This window comes from Tursiops truncatus, chromosome 15, assembly GCF_011762595.2.
Source record: "Tursiops truncatus isolate mTurTru1 chromosome 15, mTurTru1.mat.Y, whole genome shotgun sequence".
Taxonomy (NCBI): Eukaryota; Metazoa; Chordata; class Mammalia; order Artiodactyla; family Delphinidae; genus Tursiops; species Tursiops truncatus.
In genome coordinates this window covers 39,061,950-39,084,591 of record NC_047048.1, presented here as the reverse complement: position 1 = coordinate 39,084,591, position 22,642 = coordinate 39,061,950, and the positions used below count along the sequence as shown (strand labels likewise).

At 49.2% G+C, this 22,642-nt stretch overlaps 1 protein-coding gene across 9 annotated transcripts in view; it reads left to right on the top strand.

Moving 5' to 3' along the window:
* SNX5 (sorting nexin 5) overlaps positions 1-22,642 on the top strand; it is an 84,860-nt gene that overhangs the window by 27,081 nt on the left and 35,137 nt on the right. For 2 of the 9 annotated variants that reach the window (XM_073792590.1, XM_073792589.1), the window contains exon 14: positions 780-857. In XM_073792590.1, the coding sequence (XP_073648691.1) occupies positions 780-857 (78 nt within the window). Of the gene's footprint in view, positions 1-779; positions 1,841-7,667; positions 8,931-11,351; positions 11,445-22,642 lie in introns of those variants that run through there. The other 7 variants (XM_073792585.1, XM_073792588.1, XM_073792592.1 and 4 more) reach the window with 6 other exon arrangements.

Below are 22,642 nucleotides of genomic sequence, written 5' to 3'. Positions count from 1 at the left end.
CAGAGAGGAGGTGGGCAGGGGCCGGGATTGTCAGGGAGCCTCCGCATCACCAGCACTGGCAGCCACTTGCTGGACGAGCTCACGGTCCCCCACTTCGCTCCTAACGTTTCAGTTTAAAACCTGAATCTGATCATTACCCTCATCCACAAAACGCCCTTTCAGGATGCCCCCATCTGATGCAACATAAAGTCACAAGTCCTTCCAACGACTGCAAGACCCCACCTGATTTGTAGACCCCACCCTGAGGTTGTATTTTCCAAAGGTGTCCACGTCCCCTGTGTGCTTCTGTAATGTGACTGCCCGGCACAGGAATTTACTTCCCCTCCCCTTGAACCTGGGCTGGCTTTAGTGACACGTTTGTAATCCATAGAATGGGACAGAGTGACACTGCGGGTGGGGTGGGGGTGGAACTTCCCGGTAGGGACCAGAGGAAGCCTTGCTCTCTCTCTTTGCCTCTGGTCTCTGTCTCTCTCTGTCTCCAGCTGCTGTGCTGGGAGAAGCCAAGCCACATGCAGGAGGTCGCGGGTCCCAGCTAAGCCCAAGCCTTCAAGCCATCCCAGCCCAGGAAGCAGACAATAGAACTTTCCGTGTGATGGGAAGGTTCTGTCTGTGTGGTCTAGCGAGGTGCCTGTCGGCCACATGGTAGTTCTGGTGTAGAGAAAACACAGAACACCCTGTCAAATTGTTTCTGAATTCAACACTACTTATTTAGTGTTAAGTATGTCTCATGCAATATTTGGAATATATTTATACCAAAACAATTATGTGTTGTTTTTCAGATATCCAAATTTACTGGGCATCCTGCATTTTTATTTGCAAAGTCTGGCACCCGGAATGCAGCTAGTACAGCTGAGGAAGTGAGTTTTTTTTTTTTTCTTTCCCACAGCTTGTGGGATCTTGGTTCCCCAGCCAGGGATCGAACCTGGGCCACAACGGTGAAAGTACCGAGTCCTAACCACTGGACTGTCAGGGAATTAGCAAGAAGTGACTTTTCAATTTATAAAAATTTGAATAAACAGCCACATGTTTCTGGTGGCTACTGTATTGGCCAGTGTCCTCTAGAGAAAGCCAGGTCCAGTCATTCACCCCAGGACAGTTGCGGCTCCCCAGCTGAGGCCCCAGACGATGTGTTACAGAGACAAGCTGTCCCCCTAGGCCCTGAGTCCTTGACCCACAGAATCCCTGAGCGTGGTAAGATGGTGCTTGTTTCATGCGCTAAATTTGTGGTCATTTGTAGCTGGAACTCCCTCAGTCCCCCAGGAACCCAGCTCACTTCCACCCCGGGCCCTGAGCTGGAATGTTCTCCCACACGCCCTTGGCTCCTTTCCTCACATGCTTCCAGTCTTTGCTCAGATCTTGCCTTTCATTGAGGCCTCCCTCACCATCCTACTTAATTCCTGATCTACTTTACCTACTTGAAAAAATGTTCACAAACCTCTCCATCTTTACTCTTGGTATGTTCAGCTCATTTTCTGTGTCTCTTTGCTGGACTGTGAGCTCAAGGAGGCTGGGCAGGGCTCCACACCTCTTTTGTTCCCTCATGTGCCTGGACGCCTGGAACAGTGCCTGCCATGCAGTGGGTCCTTGGCAGACGTCTGTGGAAGGAGTGACCACTGCTTAGTGGAGAGGCAGGGCTGTCTTTCCAAACGCCCTCGAGTATTCAGCACGGCTGATTGCTGACCCTAGATTCCCTGTAGATGTAAGGTTTCGTTCTGTTACCAGCATTCATTCAACAAACACTGTATGCCATGTACCGTCCCAGGCCCTGGGGCTGCAAAGGTGGCTGTGACAGATGAGGGCCCTGACCTCAAGTAGCCTCTGTTCTAGGAGGGTGGGGATCTGGGAGGGCGACTCCAAATCGGCCATTTAACTTGGTGTTGGTGACACAAACCAAGGAGTTGTAGCCACTTTCAACAGGCCTGGTCTAGTCTCAACCTGCTGTTGGTATGGGAGAATTTTAAATGCTGATGCCTGGGCCCACCCCCAAGGTTCTGATTTCAGTGCTGGGGGGTACAGCCCCAGTGCTGGCAGTTCACAGCACTCACCATGGTTCTGATGGAGAGGCAGGATCAGAACCACTTGTTTAGGTGGATCCCTGGTCATTGCCTGTGAGCCAGGTTCTCATAAGCCCCATTTCACAGATGAGGAAAATGAGGCTCGGCCGGGCACACAGGTCAGGCACACAGGTCAAAGGGTCCCTCCGGCGGCCCCTTGGCTCCTCCCCTACAGTGAGGGGACAGGGTCTGCCCAGAGGTGGAAGCCGAGGCTGGGGTGCCCTGGGCTTCAGAGGGGCCCTCAACCCCCCAGGAGGTAGGTAACCCCTCCGCAGGGCCTGGGCTCGCACTGCACAGCTCACCAGCCTAATGAGAGGCTCTCTGAACCGCCCACTCCCACTCTGATTTGCTCACTGCCCTTCCCTCTAATTTTGTTGTCTCCCCAGCAGTGTCCCAAGGCCTGGGGACTCCATTTGCAGTAGGAGGCCCATCCCTGCCTTAGTGAAGGGGCTGCTTTCCTGCTGGCTGATCCCTCTGGGGGAGGGCGGAGGGGGACAGCGGCTGTTTGCAGAGCCCTGCAAGGGGTGGGAAGATCTGTTGCGAACAGTTTAGAGTAGGAGGCAGCGGCCCCTCCATCCACCCAGTGCTGTTCTAAGTGCCTTTTCAGACACTTGTTAGAAACCACAGGGTTGGTAAAGAGCAGGGGCAGGACAGCTGGTGCCCAGCGTCTGGCTCTGGGTGGCACCCTCTCCTGTGTCACTGCGTTGTGTTGGGGTTTAACTTCTCTTGCTCCTTTGCCTCCGGGGCTTGTTTCTCTGCCTGGACTGTGTCTCCTGTGGGTAAGGACTCTGTGACGCTTCCACGTCATCCAGGCCGAGTTATCTACCTCCCTCCCATCAGCGGTGACAGGGGTTCCGCTCCCGAAGCTCAGGCCTCTGCACATGTGCGCAGGGACGGGGGACAGGGTGGGGCTTGCTCTGAGCACAGTAGAGGGTCCAGCTGGGGAGGTATGGGCCCCCGCGCATACCTGAGATGCTGGAATATCAGTGTCATCTCAGATGAGTGTCATAGCTCCGACTAGCTGGAGGGGCTGTGAGGACCGAGGGAGATGGTCCACGCAAAGCCTTGAGCGGCGCAGTCAGTGCTTCACAAAAGTGAGGTCGTCCTGTTATCCATCCTGCCATCTCCTGGCTGAGGGCCGTGCACACAGGAGACTCCCAATCACTGCTGTTTGTTCCACTGGTTTGGAACCACTCTCCTTGGGGCTAATTCTAGGAGTTCCAGCTCCGCCAGAGTTCATAGGCGCCTGCAGGGCAGCCAGAGGCAACAGGCTGTACTCTGGCCAGGTGGGCAGCTCCCGAAGTGGCCTAGACCTGCTCCCCAGACTGGAGCTGCCCTCCGAGAATACTGTGTACACACAGGGGCCTTTGCGGGCAAAGGCCCTTAGCCAGGTGGGCTCGGAAAACCCTGCGTTCGGTCTGGAGATGGAGAGTCAGCCACGTGAGCCCTCCTCCTGGCCCTGCTCTCCTCTGACACAGCCACTGGGGAGCCACTCTTTGGTCTCTGTCCCGCACGGCACTGCAGGTACCCTGGGTTCAACCCTGGCCACCAAGGCCACCTGTTGCTGTTCCTGCACATACAGCTGGCCCTCTGCCCCCGGGCCTGGCTGCTCCCCTGGGAGGGACCCCACCCGGAGAGGGGCAGGAGCTGGGGGGGTCCTTGGCCCTCGGTGGGATGAGTTAGAGGTGGGTCCACAGTCCCAGACCCCACTCACCTCCACACCCTCTTCCAGGGCTTCCCGGGCCACATCCCAAATACAATGTGCCCAAGTCCTTCCCGTACGCTTGGGAAGAGCCCGAACCACGGCAAACAGGACGGAGCGCCCACCCGGGAACTCCAGAGACTTGCCCTCGGTGCATTTCCTCCCAAATTACTAGGACAACCCCGAGGTGCCCATGGGGGTGGGAGGGAGGTTGAGGTGCAGGTGGCAGCAGCCCCGAGGCTGCAGGGGACCCCCTCCTTGCCCCTCTTCCTTAGTCTCTGAAGCTCTCGGTGTAGAGGGACCCCAGGCCAAAGTCGAAGACCCCTGTGGTGTGCTTCACATTAAGCAATGCTGAGGTCAGCGTCGTGAGGCACTGGGATTGTTGGAACTTCTTCTGCGGGGAGGGCAGGTCAGGCCCCAGTGCAGCCTGGAGCAGAAGAAAAGGCTCCAGCGCGGTCTCACGACCAGGGTTCCAGTGGGTCCCTGGGCTAGGAGGCAGGAGGTACCTCTGTCCAGTGGTCTGAGGGAGCTCTGGGCAAGATGTGCCTTGAAATACCCCCATCTCCTTTGGCAAGTCACTCAGACCCCAGTTTCCCCTCTGAAAAATAGAGGTGGGAGTGTCCCCAGTGGTGGATGGAGAGAAAGGGGACCAATAGATGGTGTGGAGTCCCTTTTACACTCTAAAGGGACCGTTCGAATGCAAAGACCAGGGCAGTGAGAATCCAGAGCAAGGCGGGCCAATGGGGGGCTGCCGGCATGAAGCCACCAAGGGTGATGCAGAGCCAGCCGGGCAGGAGTCACTGTCCTTGCCCTTGTGGAGCTTTAATCTACTGTGAGTGTTGGGGTGAGAGAGACAGTAAGCAAACAAGTAGGCACTTAAAGAAGCAAGGTGATGGCGCTCTGGTGAGGTACCCATCTGGGAGGGTGAGTGGGGGTGGACCTGCTGAGGTGGCCTCACCGAGCAGAGACCTGAGGACAATGAGAGAGAAAGGCATGTGGGTATCTGGAGAAGAGGGTCCAGGCCGAGGAAAGAGCAAGGGCAAAGGTTGCAAGGTCGGGGCATTTTTGGTGAGTATATCTGTTAGCTAGTGCTGTGTAACAGCCACCCCAGCACCTAGTAGCTTAAAATAGCAGCTGTTTATTTTTACTGGCTGGACCCAGCAGTGCAATTTTTCTGGTAGCTGGGCTTACTCAACTGCCTGAGGTCAGCGGCCAGGCCGGCTGGGGTGGGGGGCTTCAGATAGCCTCCACTGGGGTGAGTGTTCTCGGCTCCCGGCCCCCAGCAGGCCTTACCCAGCTTGTGCTCGTGGCCGCTGGACAAGCTTCCAGGAGAGCAAGTCTGGGCTTGGAACAGGCACGGTCACTTCGGACATGTTTTGTCAACATATAAGATTCAAGGGGAGGGCAAATCGATCCAATTTTTGATAGCAGGTGCTGCAAAGATTGCGGCCACGTTTGCAATTTACTATAATCCCGCACATTGTAGGTGAGAAGCCAGGGCTCAGAGAGAAAAAGGCACAAGTGACTCTCCCAAGGCCATGTGACCATGGAGATTCCAACCCAGCCTGTGTAATGTCGTGGTTGGTGCCTTTTCTCATGCAAACTGCCTCTTGCCTCCCAAGTTCCTTAAACTGATTTTTAATGTCCCCCAAATTACATGTTAAGTCACTGAGTGGCAGGACGGAGAGGTGAGACACCCACACAGCCTTCCAGCCTTTCCTTCTGCACAAGTGTGGGTCCCCCACCCCACCCCAAACACACTCTCTCCCTTCCTCTCTCGCAAGTACTTTTTCAGGGGGTGGCTTTATTTAAGACTTTATTTTTTAGAGCAGTTTTAGGCTCAGAGGAAAAGTGAGGGAAGGTAATGAGGTGGCTGGTATCTTCTCCATCCCACGTGGGAATAAAGAAGAAAAGAGTGGCCACAAGCAGGTCCAATCTCTATGAGGGTCGGAGAATCTGGAGATACTTACCTTTTTTATTATAAGTAATCAGAACAGGCTTATGGAATAATGACACTGCCAGTGACACCTTGGAGGCCAGATTTAGGTGGAACTTAAACCCCAGAGTGAGGATTCAGACGGCAGGTAATAGGGAGCTGTTGAGGGTTTGAGCAGGGAAGTGGCCATGTGCGAGGAAGGGCAGGTGTCCATGGCTGGGCAGGGGAGGGGTCTGCAATTCTAGGCAAAGGAAGTGGGAGTGCTGGGCCAGGGATACACCCGTGTGAGGGGAGTGGAGCCTGGGGTGGCTGGCGGGGGGACACGGGAGCTGCCAGCAAGCCTGTTAGGGGCCATCTGGTGAGCGAAAGGGATGGGCAGGAGATGCAGCCCTCACAGAAGGTGAGACCCGGGTCAGGAGGGGGTGGGCGGGGTGACAGGTGCTGGCTTTTGCTTCCCCAGCTGCTCCCTCCTCTGGGAGGAACCCCCCCATCCCAGGAGCCTCTCCCCCACTCCCAGCCCTGCCCTCCTGCTAGGGCTGCCCCCATGCCTGGTGAGGCTGAAGCCCTGAGGTCCGGCCTGGGTGAGCTTCTCCCCTGACCTGGGCAGGCCGATGGGGGACGGCCCTGGGACTTGGAGGACCAGCTCCTCGTCTGTTAGAGCTGCCAGGTGGAGGTGGGCAGTGTGGCGCTGCAGAGCTATCCCTGAGGCTGTGGCTCCAGCACCCGTGTCCGTGCTGCTGTGGGGCCTCCGGGGGTCATGGTCAGTCACACTCGCCGTGGCCAGTGCCGGGAGAGAGGGCCAGGGGCTGGGGGCCGAGGACAGGCAGGGACTCCTTCCTGGGCTGGAGGCAGAGGTTGAGACCCCCGTGGCCCAGAGGAGTCATCTGTACAATCTGGGTGGGGGGAGGGAAAGACGTTCCCAGTCAAAGGGTGGAAGCGGCTGGCTGTTCCCGGGGGCTAGGAGAGGTGAAGCCAGGGCTCCCCTCCCTCCCTCACTGCCCCTCACCCGCCTTGCAGCCAAAGGAAGCCGTGCCCACCTTTCCCGCTCTGGGCCTCGACTTACTCTTCTGCGAAATGGGTCTAACCGGCCTCATGCCTGAACCGGCATCAGAATCACCAGGGAAGGTGCTAAAAATGCACAGTCCCAGGCTTCACCTCTGAGTGTATGGAGGGGCCCGGGGGCCCAGGAATGTGCATGTTTACCCAGCTCCCCAGGGGCCTCTGATGAGAGCCCTGTACCCACACATTGAGAAGCTCCCCTGACCCTGAGAATGCTGGTAGGCCTTTTGGACCCGGGACCCATGAAGCACCCGCTGAAGCAGGACTGTGTTTACCCAGGACCTTCTAGGCCTGGCACTCATCCCAGACCAGGGACAGCCCCATGGGCTACGCCTTTGCCCCTGGTGTGGCTCCCATCCTGGCCACTGACCCCAAGTCCCCCAGGAGCATCAGCTGAAAGACATCGAGGACGTGTGTGAGGGCCCCTCTCCAACGCCCTGGGGAGAGGACCTCAGTGGCCTGGGGATCCTGAGAGCTCTCTCCAGGGGACCCTTTCTAAGCCAGGCTCCCTCTGCAGCCTCAGCCTCCTGGCCTTGTGCTGCTCTTCGCCTTGGTCAATATTTATTCCTCAAACAGGCTGGTATTTACTTAAAGGGCGGCAGCAGACATGGCAGCCCTCGCCTCCTAGCCCTCTGCTTCCCTGTCCTTCCTTGGGGGCTCCCCCTTCTCTGCGAGCAGGCTCCCTGGGCCCAGCATGGCTTTCCCAGGTCACTCGACTCCACCTCGAACCTGTCCTCTGGCTCCACACATGTCGGGTCTGGTCCACGGGCCTAGAACTGAGGTCCCGAGAATATTCTAAATGTCCCAAACTGCTCCTGGCTGCAACACGGGCTCCTGATCCCAGTTCGAACAAGCCACGTAGAGGTTGTGGTGAAAAGACGTGTTGTCTGAAACAGTTTTGCACGTTATTTTCCAGGAAATCAGCTCCTGGCCTTGGCGGATGCCGTGCACAGGCCTGGGAGACCCCAGTGGGGAGCCCAGAGCTGCGAACACTGTTGATGAATGTGTGACCGGCCCTCGGACAGGCCACCAAACATTTTTTCTGCCAAGTTTATTCAGATGCGATCCTGCAATTTTTGCCTCCTCTGAACCTGGGGGGCGCATTGCAGAGAGAAAAGGCCTTGGCTCTTACCTCCCCACTCACACGCGGCAGAATATTTTGAGGTCTGTCGTCCCAGTTTTGAGCATTGCTCAGATCAGCACAGGTGTGGCGATTGTTCCTTTTCTAAGAAGGACATTGCTGGCAAACTGGACATTGGCTGCTGTTTTCTAAACTTTTCATTTTGAACTACATTTCAAAAAGTAGGAGTAAAACGTAGTAAGTATAGTATTAAAGTTGCAAAAACAGTACAGAAAGTTTCCTGTCCTCCTCTCCCAACTTGCCCAAACTTACAAACCCGCAGCCTAGCGATCAAAGCCAGGAGGTTAGCTCTCGTCCTAACACCCTTAATCCAACCCAAGACCCTGCGTGAACCTCACCAGCTTTTCCACGAACGTCCTTCTTGGCTCCAGAAGAATGCATCCAGGATCCTGCCCGTGCATTTAGTTGTTCTGCATCTCTGCTGCTTTGCTATCAGCAACAGTCCCTAAGTTGTTCCTTGTCTGCCCAGACCCGGATACCGCGAGGAGTGTTGACTGACACCCCTGAGCCCAGGCTTTGTGGGGTCCTCATGTCTGGGTGGAGGGCGTACATCTGGCAAGGGCACCGCTGCCGTGGAGCTCCGGACCTGGGGCCACGGGGTCACGACGCCGGTTTGTGCAGCGATGCCTGGCTCTCTGGTCAAGTGGTCCTGAGGGGCTTTTCCTCTGTAAGGTTATATTCACCTCCCATCCCCACCCCCAGCCCCATTGACAGACATCTCAGGAGAAACTCCTTGAGGCCGTGCAGATGCCTTTTCTCCTTAAACCTTTCAAGATTCTAGCCTCCATCAGATCTTGTCTGCAGCATCACTTCTTTGGCTTCCCCTCCCTTACTCCCTCCCTCCTTCCTTCCACATGTATTGATTGGATTTCCACTGCAAGAAAGAGCTGTCCCAGGACCTACTGTATAGCATAGGGAACTCTACTCAATACTCTGTAATGGCCTATGTGGGAAAAGAATCTACAAAAGAGTGGATATATGTATATATATATATATAACTGATTCACTTTGCTGTATACCTGAAACTAATGCAACATTGTAAATCAACTATACCCCAATAAAAATTAAAAAATTAAAAAAGAAAGAGCTGTCCCTTCTGCTCCGACTTATTTAATCAAATATTTATATCTGTGTGGGCTTAGGGATATTTTATTCTGTGGGTGATAATCTGATACTATCATTTTTTATTTTATTGTTCACATTTCTCAGCCCTGGCTTCTGGGAGCTCCTTCAGGGCCCCTGTACCCTTTGGACCAGCCCCGTGTTTTCTGGTTCCCCTCGGTTTTCTAGGATTTGCTGCCGCCCTCACTCGGCTAATTATTAGATATTCTCCTTGGGTTCTGTGGGCTATTGAGGCCACAGGTCACATCTTCTGTTTGAATCGATTATGGGCCAGATTATACCTAAAACATATATCTTAGTTGTTTGGTGTGTTGGCACAGCTGCGTCTTTGCAGAAATCCCCACCATTTGGAGGTTGGAAGTTGTGATTGTTGTGTCGGGAGCCATTCAAACCAGGTAGGACCTAGGTTGGCTCCAAATGATTGTCTTTGATGGTTTCTGTTCCTTCTACCTTAGAGTTCCCCCAGGGAGCCCCTAGGGTTCAAAAGCTGGAGAACACCCAAGTCATGCTGACCAGGAGCTCCCTTTGCGTGGCAGACAGGAAGTGCCAAGATATCATGATGATAACCTTGACCTTTGTCTACGAGCTTTGACTGAGCTTACCAACAACTGAGAATGTTGTTGGAAGGGAGGTCCTTCATTTGGGCCCCTCAGAAGCTGACCTTGTTATAACGATTCAAGGGCAAGGCCTTTCTGTGGGAAGTGATCTCTGGGGTGTGGAGAGGTGAGACAGGGAGAGAAGGGCAGCCATTGCTGTATTATTATTGTATTATTATTGTATAATCAAGCAAATCATCACCATGAGCAACTGGACTTCAGTCCTGCTGGAGAGCCTGGGAGACAGTGTGGAATTCATACCTGAGTTCTCCGGCCCCTCAGGAGCAGGGGTGCTTATATACCGATTCCCATTAGTTTGGGTTGATGGCTGCTCCTGGGCGTGTTCATTCTCTAGTTCTTCTAAGGATGCAGGCAGAGCAGGCTATGGTGGCTGGAGAAAGTCCTCAGGCAAAGCTGTGCCTGGGAATGGTGAGGGTCTACAGGTTACGGGCAGGACACCCACAGCATCCACTCCAGGCATGGCCCCATTTTACAGGTGAAGAAACTGAGGTACAGAGAAGCTAAGTGACTTATCTGGGGTCTAGAAACAGTACTGAGAGCTGGCACTTGAAGATATGAATTTGGGTGAGGACAGTTCTAAGTCTCCACCGAACACCCTGGAGCCTTCTCCCTTTGCCCCTGCTTCTCACGGCAGTTTCCTCCTCTGCAGCCCTCTTGCTAGCCTGGAAACTGCCTCCCAGGCTGGGCAGGGTGTGTGTTTGTGATGGTTCCGCCTAGTGTCTTGGTAGTTGCAGGTTCGATGTTTGAGTTGGTTGGGGAAAAGCCCCTGCATTATTTCAGGAGGCTTGAGTTATGTCAACCCCTCCAATAAACAGTGTTAAAAGATTAGGTGAATAGACAGAAGAAACGCCTGGCTTCTTATTGACTTAGACTGTCGGGCTGATGGATAGTCCGCTGTCTCTCTGGCCCCAGGCAGCCCCTCTGATGGCTCCAGAAGAGGGAACCGAGTCACGCTTTGTGTGTCCCAGCTCTGCACTGTTCCCCCGGCCCTCCTGACCTCCTGCATCTAGTTCCTGTTTCATGTTCTCACTACTCCTCCGGCCCCTCCTGTATTCCCAGCCTGTTCTCCTGGTGAACTCTTGGGCCTGGGCTTTCTTTCTGAGTCCGGAGGGAGGGGACCTGGGCTTTGCCAATAAATATCTGTGGATGTGGGGCCCGGGTGCAGCCCCCGCCTCCATTACCCACAGGAGGAAATTTAAAGAGGAAATTACCCTCGCCTGGTCCCCCTCCTAGGACTGCCTAGGGCTTCAAAGCAGATGAGATGACAAAAGGGTTGTCACAACCCAGGGCCTGGCTGACTTCCTGGCCTCCAAGGAACAGAAAGAGACAATAACCATATAAAAAGAAGCTCTGGGACTTCTCTGGTGGTCCAGTAGTTAAGAGTCTGCCTTCCAATGCAGGGCATGTGGGTTCGATCCCTGGTCAGGGAGCTAAGATCCCACATGCCCTTGGGGCAATTAAGCCCACGGGCCACAAGTAGAGAGAAGCCCATGCGCTGCAACAAGGAGCCTACCCGCTGCAGTGGAGGATCCCAACGAAGAACCCGTGGTGGCAACTAAGACCCGACACAGCCAAAAATAAAATAATTAAATATTAAAAAAAAAAAAACCATCTAAAAAGAAGCTCCACCTCACCGGTTTTCAGGAACATATGAATTAAAAATACTAGTGAAGGGGCTTCCCTGGTGGCACAGTGGTTAAGAATCCGCCTGCCAATGCAGGGGACACAGGTTCGATCCCTGGTCCGGGAAGATCCCACATGCTGCAGAGCAACTAAGCCCATGAGCCACAACTGCTGAAGCCTGCGTTCTACAACTACTGAAGCCCGCGCACCTACAGCCCGGGCTCCGCAACAACAGAAGCCACCGCAATGAGAAGCCTGCGTACCGTAATGAACAGTAGCCCCTACTCGCCGCAACTAGAGAAAGCCCGTGCACAGCAGTGAAGACCCAGCGCAGAAAAAATAAATAAATAAATAAATTCTTTAAAAAAAATACTAGTGAATTAAAGAGGCAAGTTGAGACTACCTATTGCAATAAAAAAATTTCCACATCCTATAACCCAGAGAATCACGTCTTTGAATCTGTGGGACAGAGACCCTTGAGCAGGAGGGTAAGGTCTTGGGTGTGCGTGAGGTTGTTCACAAAAGCAGGGCTTCTCAGCGGTCCTGGGCTAGCTCTAGCCTTTATTTCCAATCTGTCACAAACTCATACATTTTTACTTTTACAGTAAAAATGAATCACTAGAGAAAGTTTTAAAAATGAAAGGCTTACAAAATACAAGCCCATGATTTTTATTGTGAGATTTGACATAACATCACTGCCAAATTGCTCTAAAAGTTTCTCAGTATTTACCACTCCCTCCCAACCCCTGCCTCACAACTCGGGGCCAGCCCTGGTTGCTGGACCACAGACTCTGAGTCATGATGCTCAGCTGTGCTGCTTGCAAAACAAACTGGAAAGAGCTTAAATACTTATCAATAGAAGAATGAGTATATAAACATGTTATGTCCATAGCATAAAACCCGTGTAGTAGTAAGAAATAAAGATGGCAGATTTATAAGACCTGACGTGCAAAGGTGGCTGAGACATGTTATTGAGTAGGAAAAGGATATACAGTTTTCTCAAGTGTTAAATGTAAAAAAGAAAATCTGCAATAAAACAATGCTCTATGTTTTCTATGGGCTTGTGAATATGTATGAAAACGTATAGAAAAGGGACTGGAAACGCATCCCTCTGGTACAGGCACACCTCGTTTTGTCGCACTTCACGTGATTGCACTTTGCAGATATTGCATGTTTTACAATATTCACAAAAATTCAAGGTTTGTGCCAACCCCATGTTGAGCAAGTCTATCGGTGCCACTTTTCCAGCAGCATTTGCTCACCTCGTGTCTCTGCGTCACATTTTGGTAATTCTGGCAATATTTCAAACTTTTTCATTATTATCATATTTGTGATGGTGATCTGTGATCAGTGACCTTTGATGTTACTATTGCAAAAAGATTATGACTCCTTGAAGTCTCAGATGAGAGTTATTTTTTAGCAAGAAAGTACTTTTTAATTAAGGTGTGTACATTGTTTTTTGGACTTAATGCCATCACACACTTAATAGACTCCAGTAGAGTGTAAACATAGCTTTATGAGCACTGGGAAACCAAAAAGTTCATCTGACTTGCTTTCTTTTATTTATTTATTTATTTGCGGTACGCGGGCCTCTCACTGCTGTGGCCTCTCCCGTTGCAGAGCACAGGCTCCGGACGCGCAGGCTCAGCGGCCATGGCCCATGGGCCCAGCCGCTCCGCAGCATGTGGGATCCTCCCAGACCGGGGCACGAACCCGTGTCCTCTGCATCGGCAGGCGGACTCTCAACCACTGCGCCACCAGGGAAGCCCCTGACTTGCTTTATTGCCGTAGCCTGGAACCGAACCTGCAAGGTCTGCCTGTATTGGGAATGCTGGGTAAAGGCAGAATCTTTTGTAAGGGCTTAATTTTTATGAAAAGAATGCATCCAAATATTACTCGTATAATTAAAAAACATGACATCTAGGCATGTTGATCTAAGACAGGCAAGTTACACTGGAAAGTGAATTTTCCAGACTCCGCCCCACCTCCCAACCGAGGGATAAAGCACTCACTCTGCCATGCAGGTGAAATGTGGACTAGACAACAGTAAGAGTCAGGTGTGAACTCCCGTGAAGAAGGCACAGTTGCAGACTGAGAGGCTGGGAGGGGACTGGCTTGTTGGTTGTACATGAGCCTTTTGTGAGGTGGCAGAGGAGAGAATTTAGATTTTAGGTTCAAACAGAGTAAAATTCTAGCACCTGACGTCTGAGTTGAGGGTAGACCGAGCACAGGTATTAGTGTCGGCTCCTTCCTGAATCCAAGTGACAGTAAAGGGAGAGAAACCCTACAGAGACAAGAAGCTGGAGGGGCTGAGCAGCCAGGACACAGGGATCCATAGTGGCCGGCAGTGGGGAAGTGGAAAGTGCTGACACCAAAGGACCCCAGAGACACTTCTGTTTTCTCCTTCTCTGGGTTCTTCCACCCTAGAGTCCTGACATTCGTGATGATTTACATTTATATGAATCTTTCAATAGGAAAATCACTTCCTTTCATTCTGGTCATTTTGTTGTATAATTTCCTTGATAATCTCCTGCCCCACTGTTTTTCTCTGTTCTTTTGTCTGGAACTCATCTTAGCTGGATGTCAGACCACCTGGATGAATGCTGTATTTTTCTTACGTTTTCTTTCCTAGTTTCCAGGTTATCATGTTTTGTTGCCATTCTACTTTTGGAAAATGTCATTGACTTTATCTCCTAATAATTCAACTGGAATTTTTTCAATTAAACTTTATTTTGAGATAATTGTGGACGCACATGTAGTTGGAAGAAGTAATACAGAGTGATCCTGTGTACATGGGGAGGGCTCTCATGTTGAGCTGTTATAGCCACACCCACTTGCCTCCTGCAGCCATTTCCTCCTTTTATATATATATATATATATATATATATATATATATATATATATATTTATTTTTGGCTGCGTTGGGTCTTTGTTCTGCGCGCAGGCTTTCTCTAGTTGTGGCGAGCGGGGGGCTACTCTTTGTTGCGGTGCGCGGACTTCTCATTGTGGTGGCTTCTGTTGTTGCAGAGCACGGGCTGTAGGTGCACGGGCTCAGTAGCTGTGCACGCGGGCTTAGCTGCTCCGTGGCATGTGGGATCTTCCCGGACCAGGGATCGAACCCATGTCCCCTGCATTGGCAGGCAGGTTCTTAACCATTGAGCCACCAGGGAAGCCCAGCCATTCCCTCCTTAATCCATTTCTATAATTTTGCCATTTCAACAATGGAATCATAAATGGAATCACACAATGTGTAATCTTTTGCAATTGGCTTTTGAAAAAATTTTTGTTTTTTTTTTAATATTTTATTTTTATTGGAGTATAGTTGATTTACAATTTGTTATATAGGTGTATAGCAAAGTGATTCAGTTATACATATATTCATTCTTCTTTAGATTTCCTTTCGCAATTGGCTTTTTTTTTTCACTCAGCATAATTTTCTGGAGATTCATCCTGGTTACGGCCCGTATCAATAGTTTGTTCCTGTTTATTGCTGAGCAGTAGTCCATGGTATGGATGTACTACTGTTGCTTTAACTATTTGCCCCTTAAAGGAATTTGGGTTGTTTCCAGTTTTTGGCTATTACAAATAAGGCTGCTATAAACATTCATGTACTAGTTTATGTCTGAACATAAGTTTCCATTTCTCTGAGATAATTTACCCACAGTGCAATTTCTGGCTCATATGGGAGTTGCATGTTTAGATTTTCCAAGACCCAGTTGGGCTGTTCCATTTCACATTCCCTCCAACAATGTAGGAGGGATTCATTTACTCCACATCCTTGCCAGCATTTGGTGTTGTCACTATTATTATTTTAGATTTCTGATAAATGTGTACTGATATCTCATAGCGGTTTCAAACCGTGTTTCCCTGATGGCTGATAACATTGAGCATCTTTTCAACTGCTTACGTGCTATCCATATGTCCTCTTCAGAAATCTCTCTTCATGTCTTTTGCCCATTTTCTAATTGTATTGTTTGTGTTTCCTATTGTTGAGTTTTGAGAGTTCTTTATATACACAAAATAATAGTTCTTTGTTGGATACATGGTTTGCAAATATTTTTTCCCCACTCCCTAGGTCCTAGAGATTTTCTCCTATGCATATTTCTAAAAGTTTTATAGTTTCACATTTTACATTTAAGTCAGCAATCCATTTGGAGTTAATTTTTGTATTAAATGTGGGGTTTAGGTTGATGATAATTTTTTTTTGCCTGTGGATGTCTAATTGCTCCTGTAGGAAAGGCTCTCTTTCCTTCATTGAACTGCTTTGGCACCTTCGTAAAAAATCAGTTGGGCAAGTCTGTGTGCATTTATTTTTGAATGTTCTACTCTGTTCCATTGGTCTATATGTATATTCCTCTGCCAATACCATACATCCTTGATAATTGCAGGCTTAACAGCAAGTCTTGAAATCTGATAGGCTGATTCCTCTCTTTTTATTTATCTTTCTCATGACTCTTTTAGCTATGCTAGTTTCTTTGCCTTTCAGTATAAATTTTAAAATAATATTGTCTGTATCTAAAAAAAAAAAAGCCCTTTTCTGGGAATTTGATAGGGTTTGCTTTAAACCTGTATATCAATTTGTCAAGAACTGACGTCTTAGCTATGCTGGGTATTCTAATCCACCATCATACTATGTCCCTCCATTTATTTAGATCTGCTTTCATTTCTTTCACTTGCATGTTGTCACTTTAGCATACAGGTCTCGAACAAGTTTTGTTAGATGTGTACTCTTGAGTATTTCCTTTTCTTTTTGTGCAATTGTAAATGGTATTGTATTTTTAATTTTGGTGTCCACTGTTCATTACTAGAACATGGAAATACAGTGGATTTTTATATGTTTAACTTGTGTCCTGAGATCTTGTTGAGCTCACTTATTAGTTCTAGAATTGTTTTCTCAGTTTCCTTGGGATTTTCTACATAGACAGTCATGTTCTCTGCAAACAGGAACAATTTTTTTCTTCCAGTCATATGCATTTTACTCCTTCCTACTTTTTTTGTTTCTTTTGTTTTCGTATTTGCCTTATTGCACTGACTAGAACTTACAGCACGATGCTGAATACAAGTTGTGAGAGCCTTTACTTGCCCTTTTTCCTGCTCTTACGGGGCAAACATTCAGTCTTTTGCCGTTAAGTATATCATCAGTGGTAGATTTTTTGGGTAGATTCCTTTTTCAAGTTAAGTTCCTCTCTATTTCTATTTTTCTAAGAGCTTTTTTTTTTTTTAAATCATAAATGGATGTTGAATTTTGTCAAATGCTTTTTTCCTCATTGATTGATATGATTATGTGATTTTTCTTCTTAAGACTGTCAGTATGGTGGATTGCATTGATAGATTTTTAAAATATTGAACCAACCTTGCATTCAAATATTTTATTGTTTGAAATAAATCTTACTTGGTCAATATGTATGATTCATTTTATATATGACTGACTTTTCTTGCTAATACTTTGTTAAGGGTTTTTGCATCTATGTTCATTAGGGATATTGGTCTCTAGTTTTCTTTTCTGTACTATCTTTGTCTGGTTTTGGTGTCAGGATAATACTAGCTTCATAAAATGAGTTGGGAAGTACTCCCTACTTTTCTATTTTCTGGAAGACATTGTATAAAATTGGTGTTAAGCCTTCCTTAAATATTTTATAAAATTATCCAGTGAAAACATCTAGGCCTGGGAATTTCTTCTTTTTCTTCTTCTTTTTTTTTTTCTGGCCATGCCGCACGGCATGCAGAATCTTAGCTCCCCGACCCGGGATTGAACCCATGCCCCCTGCAGTGGAAGCACAGAGTCCTAACCACTGGACCACCAGGGAATTCCTGTCTACTTAATTTTTTGAGGGACTGCCATACTGTTTTCCACAGCGGCTGTGCCTTTTTACATTCCCACCAGCCACATCATTTCAGTGAGGAGGTAGAAGCTATCAGATCCAAACAGACTCACCCTCCCTGCCTCAGATTATGTTCATTCATTCACACCACCTTCTGCTTCTCCTTGTTTGCTACAACCAAGGAGACGTACCTGCTGCCAGTCAGGTATGTCTATCCCTTCATCTGTTTCCACCCTCCCCATCCCCCGGCCCCGCACCCCACCTCCGGCCAATTTAAGGATGTTATGACCTCCTTCACTGAGCCAATTTCCCTCCCCGTCATCATCCTGATCTACTGCATCATTTACATCTGCATTCAAGTCGATGGAGTATTTTCCATCTTTCAAAAACTCTCCCTTGAGAAGCTCACATCATCTATGTGGTATTCCTGCCAAAAATGTTTAACCTGAATCCAGTCATGAGGAAACAATCAGATAAATCCAGTATGGGGACAGGCAATGTGACAACTGGCCTGAACTCTTCAAGCATGTCAGTGCCCTGAAAGACAAGAAAAAGGCCAGGGACTGTTTCCGATTAAAGTATGGAAACCTGACAACAAAAGGGAAGGAGTGAACCTCAATTGGATCCAGGACCAGGAAATAGAAAGCAGCTATAAAGGCCGTGTCTGGACTTCTGGGGAAACGTAAATATGGTCTGTCTGCTAGATGATGTTACCGATTCAATGTTAAATTTCTTTGGGTGGGATGTGGCATTGAGGTCATGTAGGAGAATGGCCTTGTTCCTAGGAAAGGCATGCTGTGGTATTTAGGAGTATCTGCAACTTTATTTCCAGTGATTCACCCCAAAATGAATATGTGTGTGTGTGTGGAAAGTAAATGCAGCAGAATGTTAACAAATGATGACTTTAGGTGAAGGGTGAAGAGCTGTGCGTTGTACTCTTCCTTCAACTTTCTGCAGGTTTGAAGTTTTTCACAATAATATGTTGAGCAGAAGAGAATCAATCCTTTATCCATATCTGCCTGTAGCTGCACCCAGTTGATCCAACCTTCTGGATAGAGTCTTGACACTCAGCTTGCACACCCTCCCGCCCATTCTTCCATCGGTCCTTTGTCCATATCTGCCTGTAGCTGCACCCAGTTGATCCAACCTTCTGGATAGAGTCACTGACACTCAAGCTTCCACTCCCCACCCCGCTCTGTCCATTCATCCCTTGGTCCATCCCAGTGGGCTTCTGCCCATCATCACACTGGAGTTGCCTCGTCCAGGTCCTGACCGCCTCCGTGCTGCCCACCCTATGGGCCGCGTCCCACCCGGGAGGCCACTTCCTTCTCCAAATCCTCTTGTCTCTCAGCCTCGGCGACACCTGCCTCTTCTGGTTTCCCTTCTGCCTCGCTGGAGTCTTCTTGTGCTTCCTTACTTGCTCCCTTTGCTCTACCCAATCTCTAAAGTCTGGGTTCCTAGGAGCTCAGGCTCTTTCTTCTTTAAATCTCTCTTCAGGTGATTCATTGATTCCTATGGACTTAAAAACTGAATTTGTTCTAATGATGCCCAAATATACCTCCAGTCTGGATCTTTCCTACCACTTGACAGCTCTTTTTTTTTTTTTTAACTCATTCTCTTGGTTTTTTAAAATTAATTAATATTTTATTGAGGTATAGTTGATCTACAATGTTGTGTTAATTTCTGTTGCACAGTCAAAGTGCTTCATTTATACATACATATATATATATATACATTCTTTTTTTAAAATATTCTTTTCCATTATGCTTTATCGTAGGATATTGAATATAGTTCTCTGTGCTATACAGCAGGACTTTTTTTTTCTTTTTTTTGCAGTACGCAGGCCTCTCACTGTTGTGGCCTCTCCCGTTGCGGAGCACAGGCTCCGGACGCGCAGGCTCAGCGGCCATGGCTCACGGGCCCAGCCGCTCTGCGGCACGTGGGATCCTCCCGGACCGGGGCACGAACCCGTGTCCCCTGCATCGGCAGGCGGACTCCCAACCACTGTGCCACCAGGGAAGCCCCCTTTGTCTAACCTTTCCTTGCAGGCCAGCCCTGCGTGTCTAGTTTGCTCAGGGCCCCGTAAGTTTCCACTAAAGTCCAGCAGGGCCGTCTCCGAGGCTCTGAGCAGGCCTGGCTCCGGGGGTGCAGGGCTGCGCCGGCAGCACTCAACCCCAGGTGCTTGGGAGCTGTTGGAGGACAACTCCAGGGAGTGAGTCCATTGAGAGCTCTGGGAGGGGCTGCAGCCCGCTTGGCTGGAAAGGGACACATCCCTTTTGGTGCTAGGTGAGCAGTAAGGATGGAAACTGTTGCCAAGGGCCTGGGGACTGTGACTGTGTTTGAGACGCTGTTCTGTTAAACCCCCAGGGGATGTGGTCATGGTATTTCATGTAAGCTTTTGATGTTCAGCCATGTTTCTGTCAAGTGTGGTCACCAAGACCTTTGATTGCTTTTACCCTTTTATTGAGGCATAATCTACACATGGTAAAATGCACAAATCTTAGGTGGACAGTTTGATGAATTTTTACCTGTGTCTACACCCATGTGACCACCACCCAGATCAGCACAGAGGACATTCCATCATCCAGTGAGTCACCTCAAGCCCTCTTCCCAGTCGCCACCTCCCACCGCCCCAGCAGGCAGCCGCTGTCTGACCCCAGCGCCATGGATGAGGACTTTTTTTTTTAATTTGGTTGTGCTGGGTCTTAGTTGCAGCTCGCGGGCTCCTTAGTTGTGGCATGTGAACTCTTAGTTGCGGCATGCATATGGGATCTAGTTCCTTGACCAGGGATCGAACCCAGGTCCCCTGCATTGGGAGCGCAGAGTCTTAACTACTGCGCCTCCAGGGAAGTCCCCCCGGTGAGTTTTGCCTGTCGAACTCCATATGAACTTAGTGACACGGGATGTGCTCGTTTGTGTCTGGTTTCTTTCCCTGAACATTGTTTTTGAGATTCATCCATATTATCGCATGTAAGAGCAGTTCGGTCATTTCCCTTCGGTGCCGTAAGTGATATTTCTCCATTCTTCCACTGATGGGCACTTGGGTTATGTTTAGGATCTGGGTATTCGCAGTTCAGCTGTGATGTGCATTTCTGGACATGGCCTTTGTGGTGCACGAACACCCTCCTTTCCTTTGGGTTTATCCCCAGGAGTGGAACTGCTTGGTTGTATGTTAAGTGTATGTTTAACTTTAATTATTATTATTTTGTTAAAAAAATTTATTTAGTTGCTCTGGGTCTTAGTTGCAGCAGGCAGTCTCCTCAGTTACAGCATGCGAACTCTTAGTTGTGGTATGGGGGATTTAGTTCCCTGATCAGGGATTGAACCCGGGCCCCCTGCATTGGGAGCACGGAGTCTTATCCACTGCGCCACCAAGGAAGTCCCTGTTTAACTTGAACAGAAATTGCCCGACAGTTCTCTGCAGTGCTTGGACCAATCCACACTCCCACTGACAGTGTGTGCTACTCCCCAACCTCACCCACCCTGGACATTTCCAGAGGTTTGGCTTTAGCCATTCTGGTGAGGGTGCAGTCACAGCACTCGTAGTTTTAATTTGTATTTCCCTGTAACCATTGTTGTTGGGCATCTTTTCATGTTTCCCAGCCATTCGGATAGTCCCCTGTCCAAGTCGTTTGCACATTGGGTATGGGTATCTGAGACCTTTTAATTAAGGTAAAAGTGTCGTGAAATAGTGCCTTACTTATGCCAGGAATTGAGAGGGGGCTCAAGTGGGCTTGTGAAGAGGAGGATGAGATAGAAGGGCCCTTTGTAATGAGTCTGCCCCTGGCCCCGGAAGCTCACCGATCTGTCTCCCCAGCACCTAGAACAGGACCACGCACAAGGCTGGAACCCAGTGAAACTCATCAAATAGGGGGACCATCCTTTGTTTTTTGACGGAGGGCGGGCTGTTTTGGATCTTGCAATAAATGATATTCTCCATTCTCCACTCTTCCATCCCCGTGAAGCTAGGCCAGACCCCGTGTCCCCTCCAGTTCTGGACAGCGACCTATAAGCAGCCTTAGGCCACCAGATCGTTAATACAGCCCTGACTCAGACCTGTTGATCGGCTTGCTTGGATCCCATGAAAAGCCTCCCCAATAACTGGGGGTCCTCTGCAGGGCCCTGGGATTGCATCACTATCTATACTCCAATTTCTTCACGGTCAAGATTTGCATCCAATAGCTCAGGGCTCCCAGCACCTGGAACCCCAGAAGAGACGTCAGAGACCACAGGCTGCCCTCCCCAGCCCAGGTCTTTGTGGAGCATTTGCTCGGCCCAGGGTGCTTTCCAGATTGGGGATGAGCTTTGGATGCGTTGTGTTCTTTTGTGCGCAGGGCTCAGATAAGCAGCCGCCAGCTCATTTCCTTTGCCACCTGGCTCCCATGCGGCCGAGTCTGTATTTGTGAACTGAATGGATAAATGAATGGTTTGGGATTTGATTCATCTCCCGATCAGGCAGGCGATCTTTCATTCCTGCCACCTTGGGCCAAAGGAAAAACCAGGAATGTCTTTTCATGTTTTACCAGAGACTCAAAAATTTTGACATCTTGTTCTTGATGATTTCATAAAGTCCTAACCACCCTTGATTATTGAACACTCTCGTGTCAGCTAAGTGTCTGAAATAGTAAATCCTGTTTCTCCATTGGCTTCTTAATATAAAGGATGGGGGCTTCCCTGGTGGCGCAGTGGTTAAGAATCTGCCTGCCAATGCAGGGGACAAGTGTTTGAGCCCTGGTCCAGGAAGATCCCACATGCCGCGGAGCAACTGAGCCCATGCGCCACAACTACTGAGCCTGTACTCTAGAGCCCGTGAGCCACAACTACTGAAGCCCTCGTGCCTAGAGCCTGTGCTCCACAACAAGAGAAACCACCGCAATGAGAAGCCCACGCACTGCAACGAAGAGTAGCCCCCGCTCACCGCAACTAGAGAAAGCCTGCGCGCAGCAACGAAGACCCAATGCAGCCAAAAATAGATAAATAAATAAATAAAATTAAAAACAAAAAAGAAGGATGTGTCCAATTGGGGAAAAAATGATAAAAGGATTAAATAATCAGTGGTGCAGTTCTGGAATCCTCAGAATCAATCAATCAATTATTTAAGTGACTAATTTTTTTTTAATATCAAGACCAAGCTTTATTAGGAAGTTACATAATCATCACATCAGAATATCAAAGGCAGAAACCTATATGCCCATTTTGATAAATGACTGGAAAATTCGTGCCATTTACTGGTTTTAGATTTTTAGAAATTAAGTAACATTTATTATGTATCTTCTTGGTGTCAGGCATTGTGTTAGGCATGAGATATATGATACTGGAGATTTCAGTCTGGCGATGGATGGATTCTCTGACTGAGGGTCTGCTCCTGGAGTCTCATCCCTGATCCTATCCAGATATGGAATTTCTCCCACACTTGTGTATTCCCTGATACCTCAGTGATGGCTGTTCCACCCCAGCCTCTGGCCTGTTTCCAGTGTCTGATTGTGCTAGGTTGTAATCCCATGTGTTGCCAGTAGGGGCCTCCCTTCTAACACCTGATGTTTCATGGCTGAAACCGTTGGCTTCT